General features: G+C 40.5%; 1 protein-coding gene across 1 annotated transcript in view; it reads left to right on the top strand.

Annotated features, from left to right (window-relative positions):
• Positions 1-449: 449 nt before the first annotated feature.
• Positions 450-19181, top strand: part of HIBCH (3-hydroxyisobutyryl-CoA hydrolase) — a 47589-nt gene continuing 28857 nt past the window's right edge. The window contains exons 1-6 of the mRNA XM_065669930.1: positions 450-574; positions 1441-1483; positions 2237-2377; positions 3833-3917; positions 10036-10116; positions 10813-10865. Of these exons, the coding sequence (XP_065526002.1) occupies positions 543-574; positions 1441-1483; positions 2237-2377; positions 3833-3917; positions 10036-10116; positions 10813-10865 (435 nt within the window). The 5' untranslated portion in view covers positions 450-542. The remainder of the gene's footprint in view (positions 575-1440; positions 1484-2236; positions 2378-3832; positions 3918-10035; positions 10117-10812; positions 10866-19181) is intronic.

Below are 19181 nucleotides of genomic sequence, written 5' to 3'. Positions count from 1 at the left end.
GTTGGAGATCAGACATTAAGAAAATCGGTTTTGCTGTTTGAAACATTACATCACCAAAATGCAAGGTTCAGTCTACAAAGCTCGGCTCTGAAGGTAATTTAGCAATGCCGGCTTTCTCCACTTTGGGCAGCTACCACCACGGTTTAAGTTACATTTGCTTCGCCGACTGAAGAAACAGCCTCACCTCATGTGCTCATACCTGCTGGGTTAACCGAGGCCGCGGGGCAGCACCCCTTCAGCCCAGATCCTATCGAGGTAAGGGAAAACCTTTCACAGAACTAACGAGCAGGGGGCCTGCTTACAAACCCCATGCCGCCGCCCGGCTGTCCTTTGCCAGACGCTACATTGACTGGAAGAGAACTGTTCATATACGGGCTGGGGAAGAAGGGGCCCTGAAGAGGGCAGCCATCCCTCGGAACCACCCGCTCACCCGATAGCGGCGTGAGGTGAACGGAGACCGCCCCTGCGCATGCGCCCTACCTCGCTCCCGGCGGATCCTATCGGTTACCGTATGACGACGATCGGTCGCGCCAGCTGTCGCCATGGCGGCCTGGGTGCTGAGGCCGCTGCCCAGGTAACGGGAAGGTGGCTGTGACCGCACTCAGGTGCGGCAAAGCTGCTCCCACACCCCCATTTCTCCCCGCCGAGGAGAGATGTAAATGGCGCCGGGCCGGCCGCGCCCGCATCTTGCGGCGGGAGGCGGTGGCCTGGGAAGGCCTCTTAATGCCGGGGGTTGGAACCCTGTGAGCTAGGATAAAGGATAATTTAGATCCAAATTAACGTTCCCATTCTGAAATGAATATGTAGTTTAGGATGCCGGAACGTTAGAATGTAAAATGTTAATTCGCCGTGTTTTGTGCTCTTAAGTAGCTGAAACATGGTTTGTGAATGCTGATGCAAGCCAGGTGTCTGAAGCCCAGTGAATGCTGTTGCTAACTGTCCTCCTTAATAGAATACAGTTAACACAGCTTCATCAGTTAAATTGAGAAACATGTTCACAAAGTGTCCCAGCACTGGTATTTCCTGTCAGTAATAGAAGCATGAGTTCAAGCTGTTCATAAACCCTCCCTAAATGTATGTACGCACAAGGACTCGAGGGCAGGTTTCTTGTAATGGAAACTTTGGGAATAAACAAGTCTTTGACAAGGCTTGGCCAAACTCCTTGTCTTACTGTTTACAGGTTACCCTAACTTGAAATTGAACACATCAAAAACAGTAGTTGGCATTGGTATCTGCTGTCTATTTACTAGTAAGCAAAGAAGTTTCCAACTGTTTAATTTCAAAATTGTAGGCTAATTTACTTGATTTTAAAAAGGAGAATGTAAAACAGCTTTTCATTCAGATATTTTTCTGACAAAGCCTTGCTTAAATCAGCAGTTACGTGTTTGGGATTGAGTAGCTGGTTTATGGTTTTAGCTATCTTTTTAATATTTCTTTCAGGCCAAAGCCATTCAAGAGACTGCAAATAATACTACAGCATTTGGTAAGAACAGCATCTTGTTTGACTGAGCTGGAGGTTTTTAAGACTTTTAACTCCCCGAGACAGACATGCAGCATGTGTCTTTTCACAGTGGTTCTGAATGCCATCACTTATTGCTAGGCATAAGGCTGCTCAGGTCTTTGAGCACTTTGTTACAAGTTTCTGTTACACTGTAAATTAAAACTTAATTATTTTGGCCTTGGCTACTTTTATAGGTATTTTCTATGTTAGCTTCTGTATATTCCTTAAATAGAATTCAACTGTGAGTTTGAAATCAATTGTGAAAATAGTTCAGTGATTTGTTCTCTACTGTTTAAAGTTACTTACAGACAAAGCAATGCATACATTTGGGTTTCCAGTGTCAAACTGCCAGTAGGGACACATCGAACTATCATTGTTATAATTGTTGCAGGTATTTTCAGAATGCCAGTGGTAAAGAACTATGGTTTTGTGTTTTATTGTGGCAGTTTTGGTGGTGTGTTTTTGAATGAATTCAATTGTCAGTGTGTAACTCAAAAACTTGTCTAAGGTTTATTATTCTCAAGGACTCAGGCATAAGATGTTTTTGAAAAATCTGCTCAGGAATTGCAAATACAACTTGAAACACAGTGAGAAAGCCTTAGCGTACATTTACAAAATGCATGCTTTATGATCTTAAATGTTATGAGAATATTTCCATAAACACTCTTGTATGGATGTTACTCAAGGTATCTAACTGATTACATTTGGTTTATTTATTTGTATTTGCATGTACAGAAGATTTCTAAGCAAACAGATTCAACAGCTGAAGTCTTCTTGGAAAAGAAAGGAGGTGCAGGAATAATAACTTTGAATAGACCCAAGGCTCTCAATGCACTAAATCTTTCAATGATCCGACAAATTTATCCACAAATAAAGGTTAGTAGCTCCACTTCTACCCATCCACTATACATATGTATCCAAAACCAATTTTAAAATTTAGTCTGACACTTCTTAGTGTACTGATTTAAAGAATGAAAGTCTGTGTGAATGCATTGGCCAATGAGCCATTTATAGTATGGGAAAGAACAGTTTTAAATAAGTTAGAAAGAGAAGACATGTCAAAGAAACAAGCTGTCAGACAAAGTTAAATTTAGCATCTGGATAGATAGAGACACCCATATTAAAAGTAGAACTGAATTAAAAGCAAGAAGGGCTCATGGTTTATATATTGCTTTTGGCAACACCCAGCTGGTCAGTCAGCATGCATGAATTCCAGCATGTACAGTTGTGTTGTCTTTTGGTTGGGTGCATGTTTTGTGGGGAGGCTGCATTTCTGAAATAAAAGATACAAGCCATTTGAAAGCAAGGTGCTGTCATTCATTTAGGAAGAACTTTATGGATTTACAGGCACTTTTTACAAGCTAGTGATGTAATGTGAAATTTTAAGCATGCAAATAGTCCTTTTTAATTTAATGATACTATTTATGATATGCACAAAGTCAGACTTACTAGATACCAGTATTTGTTGGATAGTTGCCTGCCTTTTGGTATTTTGGTAGACAGATGTATTGCAAGTTTATGCATTCTTTGAAGAAAATTTACAGACATACTTAATCTGTAGTGCTGAGTACTGGGTTTTATTTGAAGCACAGCCTTAAAAGGTGGCATAATTTTAAGTACACTTGCTGGTATATAGAAATGTCCTGTCTTTTTTGTCCGGGTACTTACTTGAATAAGTGATATATAAGCATAGTTTAAAGGGCAGGGGGAGGGAAAAACCTGTAGATGGCATCTTTTTCTCAATATGGTTGCACCACTGCTGAAGTCTTGTACCACTGTATTTAATTCGGGAAAAAAAAAAACAAACAAACAACAACATGGTCATTGTACCTAGCAAAACATCTGTGCACAAGTTGATTTATTTCAGAAAAAAATTCCTGATGAGCATTGATCACAGTGATTTTGAAAAAAAAATCCATCAATAATTTAATCCCTATTTTCCTTGCCATGCATTTTAGAGTTACACAACTTTCATGATTTGGCCTGAGACACTGTTATTATATTTTCCATGTTCCTAGCTGTATGCCCCAGCATTGTGTTCCAGTTGGGATTTATGCTGGACCCTGTTTTAGGGAGTGCTGCCTTTCTTCAAGTTGGGATCTCTACACAGGCATTTTCTGAAATATGTGAGGCAACTCTGCTAATCTCTGATGTCAAAGTTAAATAGGACACAGGACTGGCAGAAAGACATTTAGCTCTCAGTGTAAGACAAACTGTTTTAAGTATAGTTTGATTTGCTTTTTGAGAAAGTAATGTAAGTATTTACAGCATACAGAGAAAGCATTTTTTTGCGCACTTTAATCTTACATGGAAACATTTACTTCTTTTTAGACCTGGGAGAAAGATCCCGAAACTTTTCTAATAATTATAAAAGGAACTGGAGGAAAAGCTTTTTGTGCTGGGGGTGACATCAGAGGTAAGGAGTAGAGTCACTTGAACATTTAACATATCTTTGCCAGTTACTGCTTTGCATTGGTTTATTTACTGTGAATTGGGTAAGCACAGCCTTGCTACACAAAAGTAAGAGAGATTATTCTTATGACGCCTTGATGCACAGATGCTATTTAAGTTACTTGTCAGGAGACAGCTGTCAGAACATTGTATAAAAGAGTAAAAATTGCACTTTTATGAATAACTGGTAATGGCAGTCAGTCATTCATGGGGAAAAAAGGGTCCTTGTCTCTACCTTTTTCTTCCCAGATTTTCATTACTGACAGCTTCTTTACAAGAAACTTGAAGAGTCCTAATAAGTAACTTTTACTGTAAGGTAGTTTGTGTCTGATGTTCAGGTTGGCTGTATAGAGCTGACAATGGTGTCCTGGGTTTACCAGGAGCCGTTTTGCTCCTTCTTAGTAACTGGTGCAAGCTCTGTGTTTTGACTTCCAGCCTGGGCAGAGAGCTGATAACACCGATTGTTTTTAATTGTTGTTAAGTAATGTTTATTCTGGCCAAGGACTTTGTGAGTCTCATGCTCTGCTGGGGACGAGGGGAGGCCGGGAGGAAACAGAGACAGGACACTTGACCCAAACTAGCCAAAGAGGTATTCCATACCACAGCACGTCATGCCCAGGGGAGTAACTGGGAGTTACCCAGAAGGACATACTCTCTCTTTGGGGGGTGTCGAACTCGTTCGGCGGTGGTATCGTATTCTCTTGTTATTTTCTCTTATCAATGTTATCATTGGTGATAGCAGTAGTGATTTGTGTTATACCTTAGTTACTGGGCTGTTCTTATCTCAGCCCATGGGAGTTACATTCTCTTGATTGTCCTCCCCATCCCTGCAGGAGCAGGGAGGGTCGGGGGGGGCGGTGAGTGGACGAGCTGGGTGGATCGGTTTAAACCACGACAGTTCTTTTTGGCTCCCAACATGGGGCATGAAAGGTTGAGATAACAACAGATCTGACCGGATTAATAGTCACTCGTCACAATGCTGATTTATTGGCTCTCAAAGCTGTTCCTCTTGATCTCACACGTTCAGAACTCTGTACATTACATACAGCCAGTATTTGCTGTGGTAGTGTGAGGCTTGGGCTAAGGTTTTTGTCTCATTGTACTTTATTATAATGACTTGTAATACAATAGTATCATTGATCATGAAACTGATCGGTCTTACGTTCCCAGTGTGGTCACCACCTTTATACTTTGGGAGGTATATAATAAAGGTGCTTAGCAATTTCACATCTTTTTTCTCCTTCTCGGGTGGTCAACCTGTGAAGGAGACATTCTTTTACCCTCCTAGCCCCCCTCTCAGACCATTTACAGCATCATTTGAGAGTTTTGAAGTTCTTGAATGGCCTTTTAATATTGTTGAGACCTGTTTGCTGATTGTGGTGGGGATCACCATGTTGGCACACATACAGAGTGTGTTTTGCCCACAACCATTTTGTCTGATTTCAAGAGTTAAGCAGAGTCAGGTTTGGGCCTTGTCTGGGGTTAAACGACGATATAGGAGGACCAAGAGATTTTCCCCATGGCTGGACAGCCATGAGTGGCAGGGTGTGTGGGGTACTATGGGCAAGTATCTAGGTCAGTGGGCTCCTCTAGTACTTTGGAATTTCACCACCAAACAAGTGCAAAATCTGGGAGAATTAGTAAAACACTTAAATGAGGTGTGTGGTCAGTCTGGCCATACCGGAGAAGGACAAATCATGGCAACGTGCTGGGGCTTGGCCTATGCTTACAGGGCCTTGTTCAACACTATCCAGCACCTTCAAAAGGAAAAAAATGCCCCTGCATCTGAGGGCAAAGCAGCAGTCAGCGCAGCTACTCCAGCTTCAAGCACAGCAGCTACACCACCCCGAGCGACAACTACAGTCGCTACCCAAACTCTGGCTGCAACAGACAGCATGGCTACCCCAGCTCCAAGCACAGCAGCTACACCACCCCCAGCGACAAGTACAGTTGCTACTCAAACCACAGTGAAAATCACTGCAGCTAAACCAGAGGACCAATTTGTACCAATATTGGTTGCCCCTGTACGCAAGAGAAAAAGCAAAAAGGAGGCAAGAAGGGTGAAGCAAGATGAAGAAACAATGTATTCACCACCTGGTCCAGTATCTGAGGAGTCGTCATCATCGCATGATGATGAAGAAGAGGTGACTTCTCGAACTCAGACCTCAACCGAGCTACGGAATATGCGAAAAGATTTTACCTGTCAACCAGGGGAGCACGTCATCACCTGGTTGCTCTGATGCTGGGACAATGGGGCCAATGGTCACGAACTAGAAGGTAGTGAAGCCAAGCAGCTGGGATCACTTGCTAGAGAAGCAGGAATTGACAAAGCAATTGCGAGAGAAAAAGTCCCTCAGTCTTTGGAGGTGGCTCTTGGCGGCTGTGAAAGAAAGGTTTCCGTACAAGGACGATGTTATGAGTCATTCGGCCAAGTGGAGTACTTCAGACAAAGGCATCCAGTCCCTGAGGGAATCAGCCATCGTAGAGATGATCTATCACATCAAGCCAAATAATGGGGATGTACCCATAGACCCAGATGAAGTCGAATGTACACGACCCATGTGGCAAAAACTAGCACAGAATGCACCGTCATCATATGCCCATTCATTGGCAACAGTAACCTGGAATGATATAGTACCACTAACAGTGGATGAAGTGATTCATAAACTCCGAGAGTTCGAAGACAACCTCACCCCTTCCATCATCTCAGCTGTGGAAAAACTGTCCCAGGATCTCAAACAATTGAGGGACGATCTATCTGATTTATCCAGCTCCTCACGTGTACCAACACACGTCTCAGCTGTTAACAAAAGGCGTCCTATTCTTCGAGAGAGAAGATACAGGAGGTATACGCCACGGGCCACCCTATGGTTTTATCTGCAGGATCACGGAGAAGACATGACGAAGTGGGATGGAAAACCTACTTCAGCTTTGGAGGAACGGGTGGGTGAATTGAAGAGGGGAGCAAGGCCCAAGACTCATCATCCCATGAGAGCTGCGGCTTCAGTCTCTGGTGAGCAGGCCCCCAGATGGACTGGAAGAGCTGATTTTACTCCAGCTCCTGTGATAACGAAGAATAATCCCTTTCAATATGACTTAAGTGTTCAAAGTTGTGATAACTATTAGAGGGGCCCCGCCTCCAGCCAGGTGGAGGTAGGGGATAATCGGATTTACTGGAATGTGTGGGTCAAATGGCCTGGCACATCAGTCCCACAGAAGTATCAGGCTTTAGTAGATACCGGTGCACAGTGTACCCTGATGCCGTCAAGCTGTCAAGGGTGGAACCCATCTATATTTCTGGAGTGACAGGAGGATCCCAAGAGTTGACTGTACTGGAGGCTGAAATCACCCTAACTGGGAGGAAATGGCAAAAACACCCCATTGTGACTGGTCCAGAGGCTCCATGCATCCTGGGCATAGACTACCTCAGGAGAGGGTACTTCAAAGACCCAAAAGGGTACCGATGGGCTTTTGGTATTGCTGCTTTGGAGACTGAGGAAATCGAGCAGCTGTCCAGCTTGCCTGGTCTCTCAGAGGATCCTTCTGTTGTGGGGTTGCTGAAGGTCGAAGAACAACAAGTGCCAGTGGCGACCACAACAGTGCACCGGCAGCAATATCACACCAACCGAGACTCCCTGATTCCTATCCATCAGCTCATTCATAGACTGGAGGGTCAGGGAGTGATCAGCAGGACCTGCTCACCCTTTAATAGCCCCATCTGGCCAGTGCGAAAGTCTAATGGAGAGTGGAGACTAACAGTAGATTATCGTGGCCTGAATGAAGTCACACCGCCATTGAGTGCTGCCGTACCAGACATGCTAGAACTTCAGTATGAACTGGAGTCAAAGGCAGCCAAGTTGGATGCCACGACTGATATTGCCAATGCATTTTTCTCAATTCCTTTGGCAGCAGAGTGCAGGCCACAGTTTGCTTTTACTTGGAGGGGTGTCCAGTTCACTTGGAACCGACTGCCCCAGGGGTGGAAACACAGCCCTACCATTTGCCATGGACTGATCCAGACTGCACTGGAACAGGGGCAAGCTCCAGAACACCTGCAATACATTGATGACATTATCATGTGGGGCGATACAGCGGAAGAAGTCTTTGAGAAAGGGAGGAAAATAATCCAAATCCTGCTGAAAGCCGGTTTTTCCAATAAAACGGAGTAAGGTCATGGGACCTGCACAGGAGATTCAACTTTTGGGAATAAAGTGGCAAGATGGACGTAGACAGATCCCCACAGATGTGATCAACAAGATAACAGCAATGTCTCCACCAACTAATAAGAAAGAAACACAAGCTTTCTTGGGTGCTGTGGGGTTCTGGAGAATGCATATCCCAAATTACAGTGCGATTGTAAGCCCTCTCTATCATGTGACCTGGAAGAAGAATGATTTTAAATGGGGCCCTGAGCAACAACAAGCCTTTGAGCAAATTAAATGTGAGATAGTTCATGCAGTAGCCCTCGGACCAGTCCGGACCGGGCCAGATGTTAAAAATGTACTGTACACCGCAGCTGGGGAAAATGGTCCTACCTGGAGCCTCTGGCAGAAGGCTTCAGGGGAGACTCGAGGTCGACCCCTCGGCTTTCGGAGTCGGGGGTACAAAGGATCTGAGGCCAGCTATACCCCAACTGAGAAAGAGATACTGGCAGCCTATGAAGGGGTTCGAGCTGCTTTGGAAGTGATTGGCACTGAAGCACAGCTCCGCCTGGCACCCCGGTTGCCTGTACTGGGCTGGATGTTCAAAGGCAGGGTCTCCTCTACACATCATGCAACCGATGCTGCATGAAGTAAGTGGGCTCCACTAATTACATAACAAACTCGAATAGGAAATCCCAGTCGTCCAGGCATTCTAGAAGTCAGCATGGACTGGCCAGAGGGCAAAGAGTTTGTAATGTCACCAGAGGAGGAGGTGATGCGTGCTGAAGAGGCCCCACCATATAACAAACTGTCAGAAAGTGAAAAACAGTATGCCCTGTTTACTCATGGGTCCTGCCGTATTGTGGGAAAGCATCGGAGATGGAAGGCAGCTGTATGGAGTCCTTGGCGACAAGTTGCAGAAACTGCTGAAGGAGAGGGTGAATAGAGTCAGTTTGCTGAGGTGAAAGCCATCCAGCTGGCCCTGGACATTGCTGAACGAGAAAAGTGGCCAGTACTTTATCTCTACACTGACTCAGGGGTGGTGGCAAATGCCCTGTGGGGGTGGTTGCAGCAATGGAAGCGAAGCAACTGGCAACGCAGAGGTAAACCCGTCTGGGCTGCTGCAGTGTGGCAAGATATCGCTGCCTGGGTGCAGAACCTGCTGGTGAAGGTACGCCATGTAGATGCACATGTACCCAAGAGTTGGGCCACTGAGGAACACCAGAACAGCCAACAAGTGGATAAAGCTGCTAAGATTGAAGTGGCACTTTTATGAATAACTGGTAATGGCAGTCAGTCATTCGTGGGGAAAAAAGGGTCCTTGTCTCTACCTTTTTCTTCTCAGATTTTCATTACTGACAGCTTCTTTATGAGAAACTTGAAGAGTCCTAATAAGTAACTTTTCCTGTAAGGTAGTTTGTGTCTGATGTTTGAGTTGGCTGTATAAAGAGCTGACAATGGTTATCAGTGTATCTGTGATTATTTTGTAACTAAGAACTGTAGGAAGCCTTCAGGCTGTGAAAATTAGCAGTCTTAAATTTTAGGTGAACAAGCAGCACGGGTTATTATCAAATTATGTCCTGCTCTCATTGGCTTCTCAGTTTTAGTATTCAGAGTTTTCAGTATAATCAGTTTTAAGTAACTGTTCTATATATTGATATGAAGTACCACAAACAAGACTACCATACATTAGGAGGGGTTCCATGGTGTAGAAGATGAACTGCATGCTCACATGTATGTGACAGTCTCCAGCATGATAAAATTGACTCATATTTGAAACTTTGCATGCATATTTGAGTTTGAGCAAATTTTCTCAACTAAAAGCAGGATTAAGTTGTGGCTTGATTGCAGTTGGAAGAAATTGTTTTCATGCAATATTAATTCTTATTTGCATTTTCCTTTAAAGTTACAGTTATCTTTAGAATTTTTATTTCTCTTAAGCCATCACAGATGCAGGAAAAGTTGGAAATAAGCTGGCGCAAGAGTTCTTCAAAGAAGAATATACCCTGAACAATGCCATTGGTATGTTTAGTAGCAAATTCTGAAGCAGTATAGTTTTCAGAGTAGTGGCTTTGAATGTAGATTTGCTTTCTCTCTTTGCTAATCTATAAAAAACTGAGATAACATAAGTAGTTTTATGTTAGTTTTGGTTTTTTTAATACCACTAGTGTAATGTATCTCATTTTTACATCATGCTTGCAGAATTTGTTTCTTTTGTTTAAGCTACTGTGATAGCTTATTTCATCCTATTGTTCTGGATAGTTACAATTCAGCTACAGATTAATTATGTCGTAGATGCAGACAGTGCAGTTCTGCACTAAGTACCATTGATCTTCTTCAAAAAAGACTCAAGATAAAAATAGATGCATGGAAAATCATTAGTATTCAGTCAGAAGGCAGAAGATCAAATTATGTTAAAGCTTTCCATTTAAATAACCTGCATAAATTAAGCTAGGAGTTAAACACCTTAGTTTATTGCAAAGAACCCAGGAGTATGTGGTCTTAAAATAACTACCAGCAAAGGCACTGAGTAAAAATGTTTTCAATTACCATGCATGGAAAGATTCAGAAGTCCACTCTGAATAAAACCACTATCTAATATTAGTGTTTTCAGGTCAGACTTAAAAGTTCAGTCAGATTCATCAGTTCAGCTGATGTCACAGGACCATTGTCTTGAAAAAAATGTACAATTTTTTTGTTTCTTTACATTCCTTACAGGCACTTGCAAGAAGCCATATGTGGCACTTATCGATGGCATTACAATGGGAGGGGTAAGTTAAGGACCTTGGTGTGGTATCTGAGAATGTGGTTTAAAGTAATGTAATATGCTGTGCTCGAGTTAAATGAAACGCACACATGACATTTCAAACATTGCAATTCAAGAATAAGGATTGTAATGTGAACCTTTGTCTCTTGCTTATCAGGGCAATTTGCTGCTCTTCTAGTGCTTTTGCTATTCTTTCATACCCAGTGCAACTGCTTCTCTGAGGATCTGGCAGTTGTGTTAAGAGCAGAATCCTGTCATTGTAGGAAATGCCCCTTGCAAAGGTTTTCAGAATACTGTAAGTGTGAGTTTGTAGATCATACTAGAACTGAGTTTTCCACTCAAAATGTATTGATTGAACTATATAAATATACAATTAAAGGACAACTCCATGAAAACTTGTAAAAATTATATTCTAAGCTGTACTTTAACAGACATTTGTGAGATCTGTATTTTTCCAACAAATTATCTGAAAATGCATCTATTTGCTCACCTTTGTAGTACTCCTAAAACATGAATTACAAGATCCTGATTCTCACTTACCCCTTCCAAGGCCATACCTTATTACTAAAGCAACATGGAAAGACTCCATCATATTACTAGTTATACTCAGTGTTAATAATTGCTTCAGCAATTGGTGGCTCTGAACACTATGAGTAGGTAGTTAAGAGACCAGTGCTGTGCTTCTCTACATGCTGAAATGCTGTTCTCTTCAGCTTGACATCTGCTGGATACATTTGCACTGTAGCAGGGAGTAGAATATAATAATCTTAAGTTATTTTGAACAGTGAGTTTGACAAGTAAAGTCTGCCTGCCATATTGTCTCTTAAATTTATATTCTTGCACATCAGTATGATATGGGTGTATAATCTGTTTTAAGTTTGTCAAAGACAGGATAAGTGTAACACTACATGATCCATCACTGGTCGTGACTCCTCCCTTTCCAACTTCTCTTGCACATTTTTTTTTTGTGTATTTTGGCTGTGGTCTTTCCAGCTTGTGATCTAAACATGCTATTCCTCTTTTCCCCTTTGCTGCTCTATTACCAAGCCTCAGATCTCAGACCTCTAGAGCAGCCCTTGAACTTGGCATGGTTGTACCGTTATCTTGTTCTTCCTGTGTGGGAATGCTCTGTCCTACTGTAATTATTCATCAGAACTGCATCCATACAAAGGAGTTACTCTGTTCATGGTATAATTAGATGCTCTGTTTCAAATCACTCAGATGTTTGGTTCTATGTTTTTGACACAATAAGTTCATGTTTTATCCCTTTCATATGCCCAAGATCTGGCTAACTTAGTTGCTACAAGTGAGTGGGAGCTAGAAACATTTGTCACTTATGAACTACAGTAAATGCCTTTAAAACAAATTCACATTGAAACCGTTGGCTTTAGAAGCAAGTCATTTTTAGCTTGGCCTTAAAATTCAAGGGGCACCTCTTAAAAACTGCAATTTCACTATATTCAATGAACAGGTCAATCTCAAACTTGCTCAAAAAAGCAGCACTGTACATGGAGTGCTCTTTTGTTCTAGTTTAAATTGAAAATCAGAATGTGTTAGAAACTCAGTTATTATGTGCTTAGGTAGTAAAAGTTGCTTCTGATGCACAGATACCATAAATTTGTGATTGTATAATTTGGAATTGTATCAAAGTAAACTAGTTCCACTTCAGCATTGTTGGCCAGAGGCTGGTAGATGGCTTTTTGAGAGCTTAATTATCCAACAGATGGGGCTGTGGAGCTTGGTTTCTGCACTTCTTGTCTATGCTCCTGTAGTTCATCAAAAATTGATACTCAGTATAAATGTATCTTTTCATTTTTTTTGTACTTCGAACAGTAGGTTCAAGTAACAGGTATGTTTGATGAAGCAAAGGTGACTGCACCTACGGTGACTGTTACTAAGCAATGGTGAAACAAGTTATAGACACCAAATTTATTGCTAAAGGGCATATACAGTGGAAGGGAACACTGGGTGTGTACTCTCATGATGCTGAAAACTGTCAGATTATGCTAGTTATCAGATGCTGAAAATCTGTTCAGATTATTTTAGTTGACTTCTATCTGTACACTTTTAATTCCTTGAAGTGAAATACCTCAACAGTAGACAAAAAAAAGCAGAGTATTTAAACAGTTGTTTCTTTGGTGTTTTTTTAATATTATTTTTTCTAAATGAGGTTCTAAATTTGGGTTTCTTGGTTGTAAAAGACTTCCAATCTTTTCCTGACTTCAATGAACAAAAGTGTGCTGTGTAAGTTCAGTGTAACTCTGGTTTTAAATAGGGCTTTGGCACAAAATACATTACTGTGTCATTACTCTCTCTAACAGACTAAAAGGCTTAATAACAATGTATTTTATACCTGTTTCAGAGCTAAATAAAGTACACCAGACAGATTTGATTGGTGGTTTTAACTTTACATAAAGCCTACTTAAATCTCTGGCATATTACCAAAGCAGAAGTACATATATTAAGGAGCAAAGGCCACTGCTTTTAGTTTAGGGAGGAATCTGCAGCAGTGTCTACAAAGTACCCTCCTCCTTAGTATCATATTTAGAGCATGCATAATTTAGAAACTTCCTGAGCTAGACTGTGTTTCAGAACCATGGTGCTAAATAACTATCAGTAGTCACACTCGCCTCTCTATTCATATGGTACTTTTTGACATAAAGTAGGTTTGGTCTTCAGAAAGGCCTGTGGCAATAGGCTTCACAGTTCAATTTTGTGCTTTGTGAAAAGCAATTTGCTGCTGTTTCAGGCTTATAATCTGATATTACTGAATGTTTATGTGTTTAGTTATTAATAAGGCCAAAATAGGCCCCCCAGTATTTATTTTTCTACTGATGAGTAAAGACTGTTGCTCAAACGCCTGATTTTTTTGCTTTGGAAACATATACAGTATTTAATCCTTTAGTCTGACCTCTTGCATGATGTATTTGCTAAGTTTACTTTAGCAAGTTAAGAGATCCATAAAGGCTATACCTTTACACTTCTTGCTTTAACAATTAATGCTTTGAGTTTTAGGATGAGAAAACACCTTGTGGGGCAAATAGATTTTAACTTATGTGGTAATGTGCAACATTTTCAGTATAGAAATGAAGTTTGATAGAGTTACCAGCTCTTTTAAATCCTTTGCAAAGCCCTGTGTTTGGAGTTATTCTGAGAATTTTATTTTCTAATCTTGATTTAGGTTTAGGGAGAGTAGTAGGAAGCTGGAACTTTAATGTAGCTCACAATTTAAAGAGATATTGCCATCTCCAATTCCCTCGTATTCTAGGGCCCAGTTTTCAAGAGCAATAGCAGTACACAGTGCTGACTTTTATTCTCTCCTCAGTAGGGAAGGACCTCGGGTGTATTGGAGCATGAGAAGACAACCTATCAGTGCGGTGTTTGGGTTCATCAGTAGCTTTCCATTCATTTTGTCAACACACCTAACAGTAGAGGTTTTTCTAAGCAAAGTATTTTATTTAAATTGAGAGTCTACATCTCAGTTACTTATGTGGAGCATCTTTAAGGTTCTGTTAGAGAGTAGAATTTTTTAAGGAACTGTTTGAGTCTGTGTTAGTCACTCAGGTAGTAATGTTGAATATGTTAAGTTTTAGACTACACAGAAGTATATATCTGGGAGGAGCCTCAGGGTTGTTCTTTTGTGCTTGAAGTAGTGTTAAATATAGCTAGATGATTACTTAGCAGATTTTCTCCTAAGTTGTTCAGAAGTCTCCAACAGCAAGAGTTCTGGTTTTTGCTGATGTCCTACCCAAGTGCTTAGTTATTCTTTTAAGGTTCCCTAGCGTCTCATTTAAGTCTTTAGCATGTGTAATCAATATATTCCTGTCTTAGTCACAGCTCTCTAAGAACACTTTGAGATACTTGCATTCCTTGCTTCTAGCCAGCTCTCTTTAATAGGGATAAAGATAGTTACTCAGCCTTTTCTGTAGATTAAGTCTTCTTGCAATCCTCTGGAATCTTTCCAATTTTTGTACTTTACAGTTCATTACCAGAGACCAGACAATATTTCAGCTGAAGGATTCATCAGCACCAAGTAGAGCAGAATAATTATTCTCCATATATTGCAGAGATGTTCTGTCACAAACAGCTACATGGCAACTTCTCAAAGCATCAGATGCTAGGAGGCCACTACTTCTAGTTATTCTTAAAGCTGTTACTCTTACCTCTTTCCTTCTTACGTAACATTCCATGACAGTACCTTTCTTTACTACTAAACTTTTACCAAGTTTTAAATCTTCTTCCTTGAACAGAACTTGTTTGTTGAAGTGTCCATCTTGTGGAGCTACCCTTTTCTTCAAAGACAAAAAAAGAATAGTACTAATTTTCTCCTTAAGAAGCCTGAGTGCCATCTCAGCTAGCATTGCCTTTGACAGCTCCACCTCATCAGTCTGACTAGGATTCCCAAGTACACTGAATCTAGGCTGTGTGGGTATACTTCAGCCCTTTGGTGCCTGCCAGCCTGATACCTTCAGTAGTTCTTTTTTCAACAGCATTGCATCATTATGTGTATTAAGTTCATGGTTACTGTAGACCCCTGAAAAATGTCCAGGCATTTGTTCCATAGAAAACATACATGTAATCTCTTAATTTTATTTTGCTAAGTGTATTTTTATTTCATTAGCTTCTATCTGGTCTCCAAAGTGAGATGGTTTTGAATTCTGATTCAAAGTGTTTGCCTTCCCTACAAGTAATTTGTAAATTCTAGAAAACCTTGCTTTCATTATCCAAGCGGATAATGAAAAATATCAAATATGACTTCATTAATGATTGGCTTCTGTATGACCTCAGCTAGGTTGCCTTCTCAGTTTGATTGTAGACTGCTGGTAACTCTTAATATACTTTCAGGTGACTGTGCCCTCCATTTCATAGCAATATCATCTAGGCTGTGTTCCCCTAGTTTGTTTATGAGGTAACTATGCTGTGTATGGGAAGGCATCAGAAATGTTGCAGTCCAAAATACGAAGATTTTCAGACTGCTGCTTACTGAGTGACAATCTCATTTTAATCAAGGGATTATGTAGGAGTTCCAGAGAACAGATGCAGCCAAAGCCCTGAACCTGTTCTATGGCTTGGAAATACTACTCTGCAGCTAAATGTGCTTCCCTTCTGGACTACAGATTCAGAACTACTGTGTATTTTTATGTTGCAGTAGAAGAGCGGACTGAGTACCTAATAATCAGCTTTACTTCTTCTTAGTGTTAGTGCCACTTCATTTTCAGCAAAAGATTCCAGAGCCTGACATTGTTAGAGGAATCCAGCTTTCCTGTGAATCAGACCTGATCTGTAATCTTTGAGGCAGAAATTTGCTTAGTTGAAGTTTGCATCTCTGTAACTATTCGATGTTGTATCATGTAAGGTCCATTTGTCTTAGAAAGGGTTTAATAAGTAATTCTCTTGCGGGAAAGGGTGACATTTTAACCTTCTTCAGGAGAAAGTAGAACACTCTCTGTTTTGAGCTTCTACTCTCCTTTAATCAATAAAGACTTGACTAAGTTTGAATTAACAATTTTTAGAGGGAGTTTCCAGTGTTTTACTTCATTTTAGCCAGGCATGTTTGTGAAATTTTACCTCACAGCGTTCTGAAAAGGTTTTATAATTATAAAAGTTTGTTAAGTAATGCTTTATATATTCCTGATGCTAACTGTTTATAATAATGTTCTGACACCTGAGGGGAAAGACTTGACAGAGACGGGTAATTTTTCATGGTAGCAAAGTTACTTAGTAGGTGAAAGTAAATGCCTGGTATGCAAAATAATGCACTAACTGCAAGTGCTGAAATCAAGTAGCAGTTTTTAAAAATAGCTTAAAAAATATTAGTCTCCTGTGATCTTGTGTGTGTTTATAGATGTTTGCTGCCAAAAAAAATGCATATTGGCGTGTCACAATAGCAATTGGCCTACTTCCCATGGTTGCCCTGTATGGGAGAAAACATATTTGCTTACTTAGCTGTTTGAGGTTCTTGCATTGAATAAATAGCTGAAAGCTGTGGAGGAATTTGCCCCAAATGTATCATATATAGTTGTCTTTTTCTCAGGACTTGGTATTTCCAATAGAAATCATTCTCAGTCACAGAAATCAGAAGATTTATGTGAAAAGAAGGCCAGTTCCTAAAATAAAGGAATTTCTCATAAGGAGAGGTGAAGTCAAGTTTCAGGAGTATTTTTAGAAGCATTTTTACACTTTGCAATGCTCGCATGTAATTTAAGCTGGAACTTTTTTTGTTTTTTTCTAATGCTTAATAGAAAAAACATCTAAAGTTTTCCAATTCAATATTCAAGATATCAGCTGCATCTTGCACTTTTCTAAACTACTTGAAATGTTATCTGGAGGGGAAGACATTCAGTCAGTATCTGATTATACTTAATATACTGGTTATTTACTGCTATGTCTGTATGTTACCTTATGTAGCACTGCCTGCGTATGAGTGCTCTGACACATTTGGGCCTCATTCATCAAAGAAAACAAGGGTTTGGATGTACAGTACAGGTTTAAGAGCATTTACTGAGACTGGAAATGTAATTTACAGTGAACAGCTGAATTAATGTTTTCTTGAAGAATGTTGTTAGACACTTGCTGCAGGTACCATGGGGATTCTACCAATATAGTTACTTACACTTTAGGAGGATTTGATCAACAGTTCTCATTACAGTAATATTTCTTATGAAGTAAATCTGTAATGATGTACGTCATAAACAACTTATATGTTATGTATTTAAGTCAACAGAATTCCAGTACACAAAGGAGCTGGAGCAGAGCAATAGCTGTCCTTATCCTGTCCCATTTTTATCCTGGCTGTGTGGTCCTAACTCTTCAGGAATGTTCCTTTCGCTCCAAACATATATATAAAATTTCTGGCATGCATCTTCAAATAACATTTTTTCCTTGTTTCTTCACAAATATGTTTACAAAAGTAAACATCAATGTTGAATTTAAGATACGTATTTGTAAAATGGAATTGTTTTTTGATTGCCTGATGTTCTGTAGTCAGGACCAGAGCAGCATCAGCAAAAACCAAAACTTTCTTACTGCTGTATATAAAAAACACAATTGAAATTTCTTACTCAGAGGCTTCACGAGTTAACCTCTGAGTTACACATATTAACTACCAGGCAGCTGCAGAAGGTGGGAAGAGGAAAGGGAGAGCTATAGACCACTGAATCTTTGAGATTCAGTGGTCTGTAGCCTGAATATGCCCACTACCAAATCCAGTTTCCAGTGAAGTAAAAGAGAGAGAGAAGGCTCTGCCCTCACTCTGTGTGCCATTTGTTGGTACAGACATCTATGCAAACAGTCTTTCCTTCTGAGCAAGTTGCCTGGTATTGCTGTCTATTTTTTCTTGCAGACTAGTGAAACAAAATCACAGTGTAAATAACACCTGACTTACTAATATGCATATATATGTATATACATATCATCTGCTTTGGGTGTTTAATTGCGGCATATTAAAATTCATGAAAAATTATTTTACTTAGCACAGTGCTTCTATACTGTAATGGATATTATTACCCCTTTAAACCTTTTTTTACAGCTAGGAAACTGGAACTTAGAAATGTCAGTGCTTCTTGGGATTTCTCCTGATTCTTCTTTTTCTTCCTTTTTACAGTTACGTCATGCCTCTTGTCAGTTACCATGTGCTGAAACTTGAACATCTTTGGTTTTGTTTTAATTTATGCTCTAAAATCTGCCCTGAAGTAATTGTCATACTAAACCTAGATAAGCTGCTTTCCAGTTCTCTCTCTTCCTCTCCCCCTCCCTCTGGAAACTCATGCGTGTGTATCACACAGAAGCTTGTGACTTGTTCTGTTGCCAGTTCTTCAAAGTGGAAGGCAGCTTTTACTGTAAAGTAGAATACAGAGTTCGCAAGTAATTATCTGTTGTACTTTGAAACAAATCTGTGTGAGATTGACTTGAGTGCCTCTTAGCTTCTGTAATATAGGATATTGAAAACAATGCCAAGGTGGTACTAAGGCAGGATTCGCTCTTTGCTGACACAACAGTATATTTACCATCTGGCACATTGGTCTGCCTCCTAAGCTCCTGTGTGTGATCCTAGGGACAAATGGTGCACTTGATTTTGTACCTAATCGGACTATAATATCAGCAGCTCTTGACATCAGGAAAAAATAACCACTGAATGTTTGACTGGCCTGTGATGTTATTCCCTGAAGGGCTTATCATAAAGCGCAGTCTCAAAAACAAGTATTTTAAATTACGGGTCAGTATTGGTGCAGTAAGTCAAAATTCCTCTCTCCTCCCTCTCCCAACTCTACAATGACAGAGTTTAATGTACATTATGAAAAGGAATGGATGCCACTATTTT

Source organism: Lathamus discolor, chromosome 3 (assembly GCF_037157495.1).
Source record: "Lathamus discolor isolate bLatDis1 chromosome 3, bLatDis1.hap1, whole genome shotgun sequence".
NCBI classification, from domain to species: Eukaryota; Metazoa; Chordata; class Aves; order Psittaciformes; family Psittacidae; genus Lathamus; species Lathamus discolor.
Note: the sequence above shows the minus strand (reverse complement) of the source record. Positions and strands in the feature narration are given on the sequence as shown.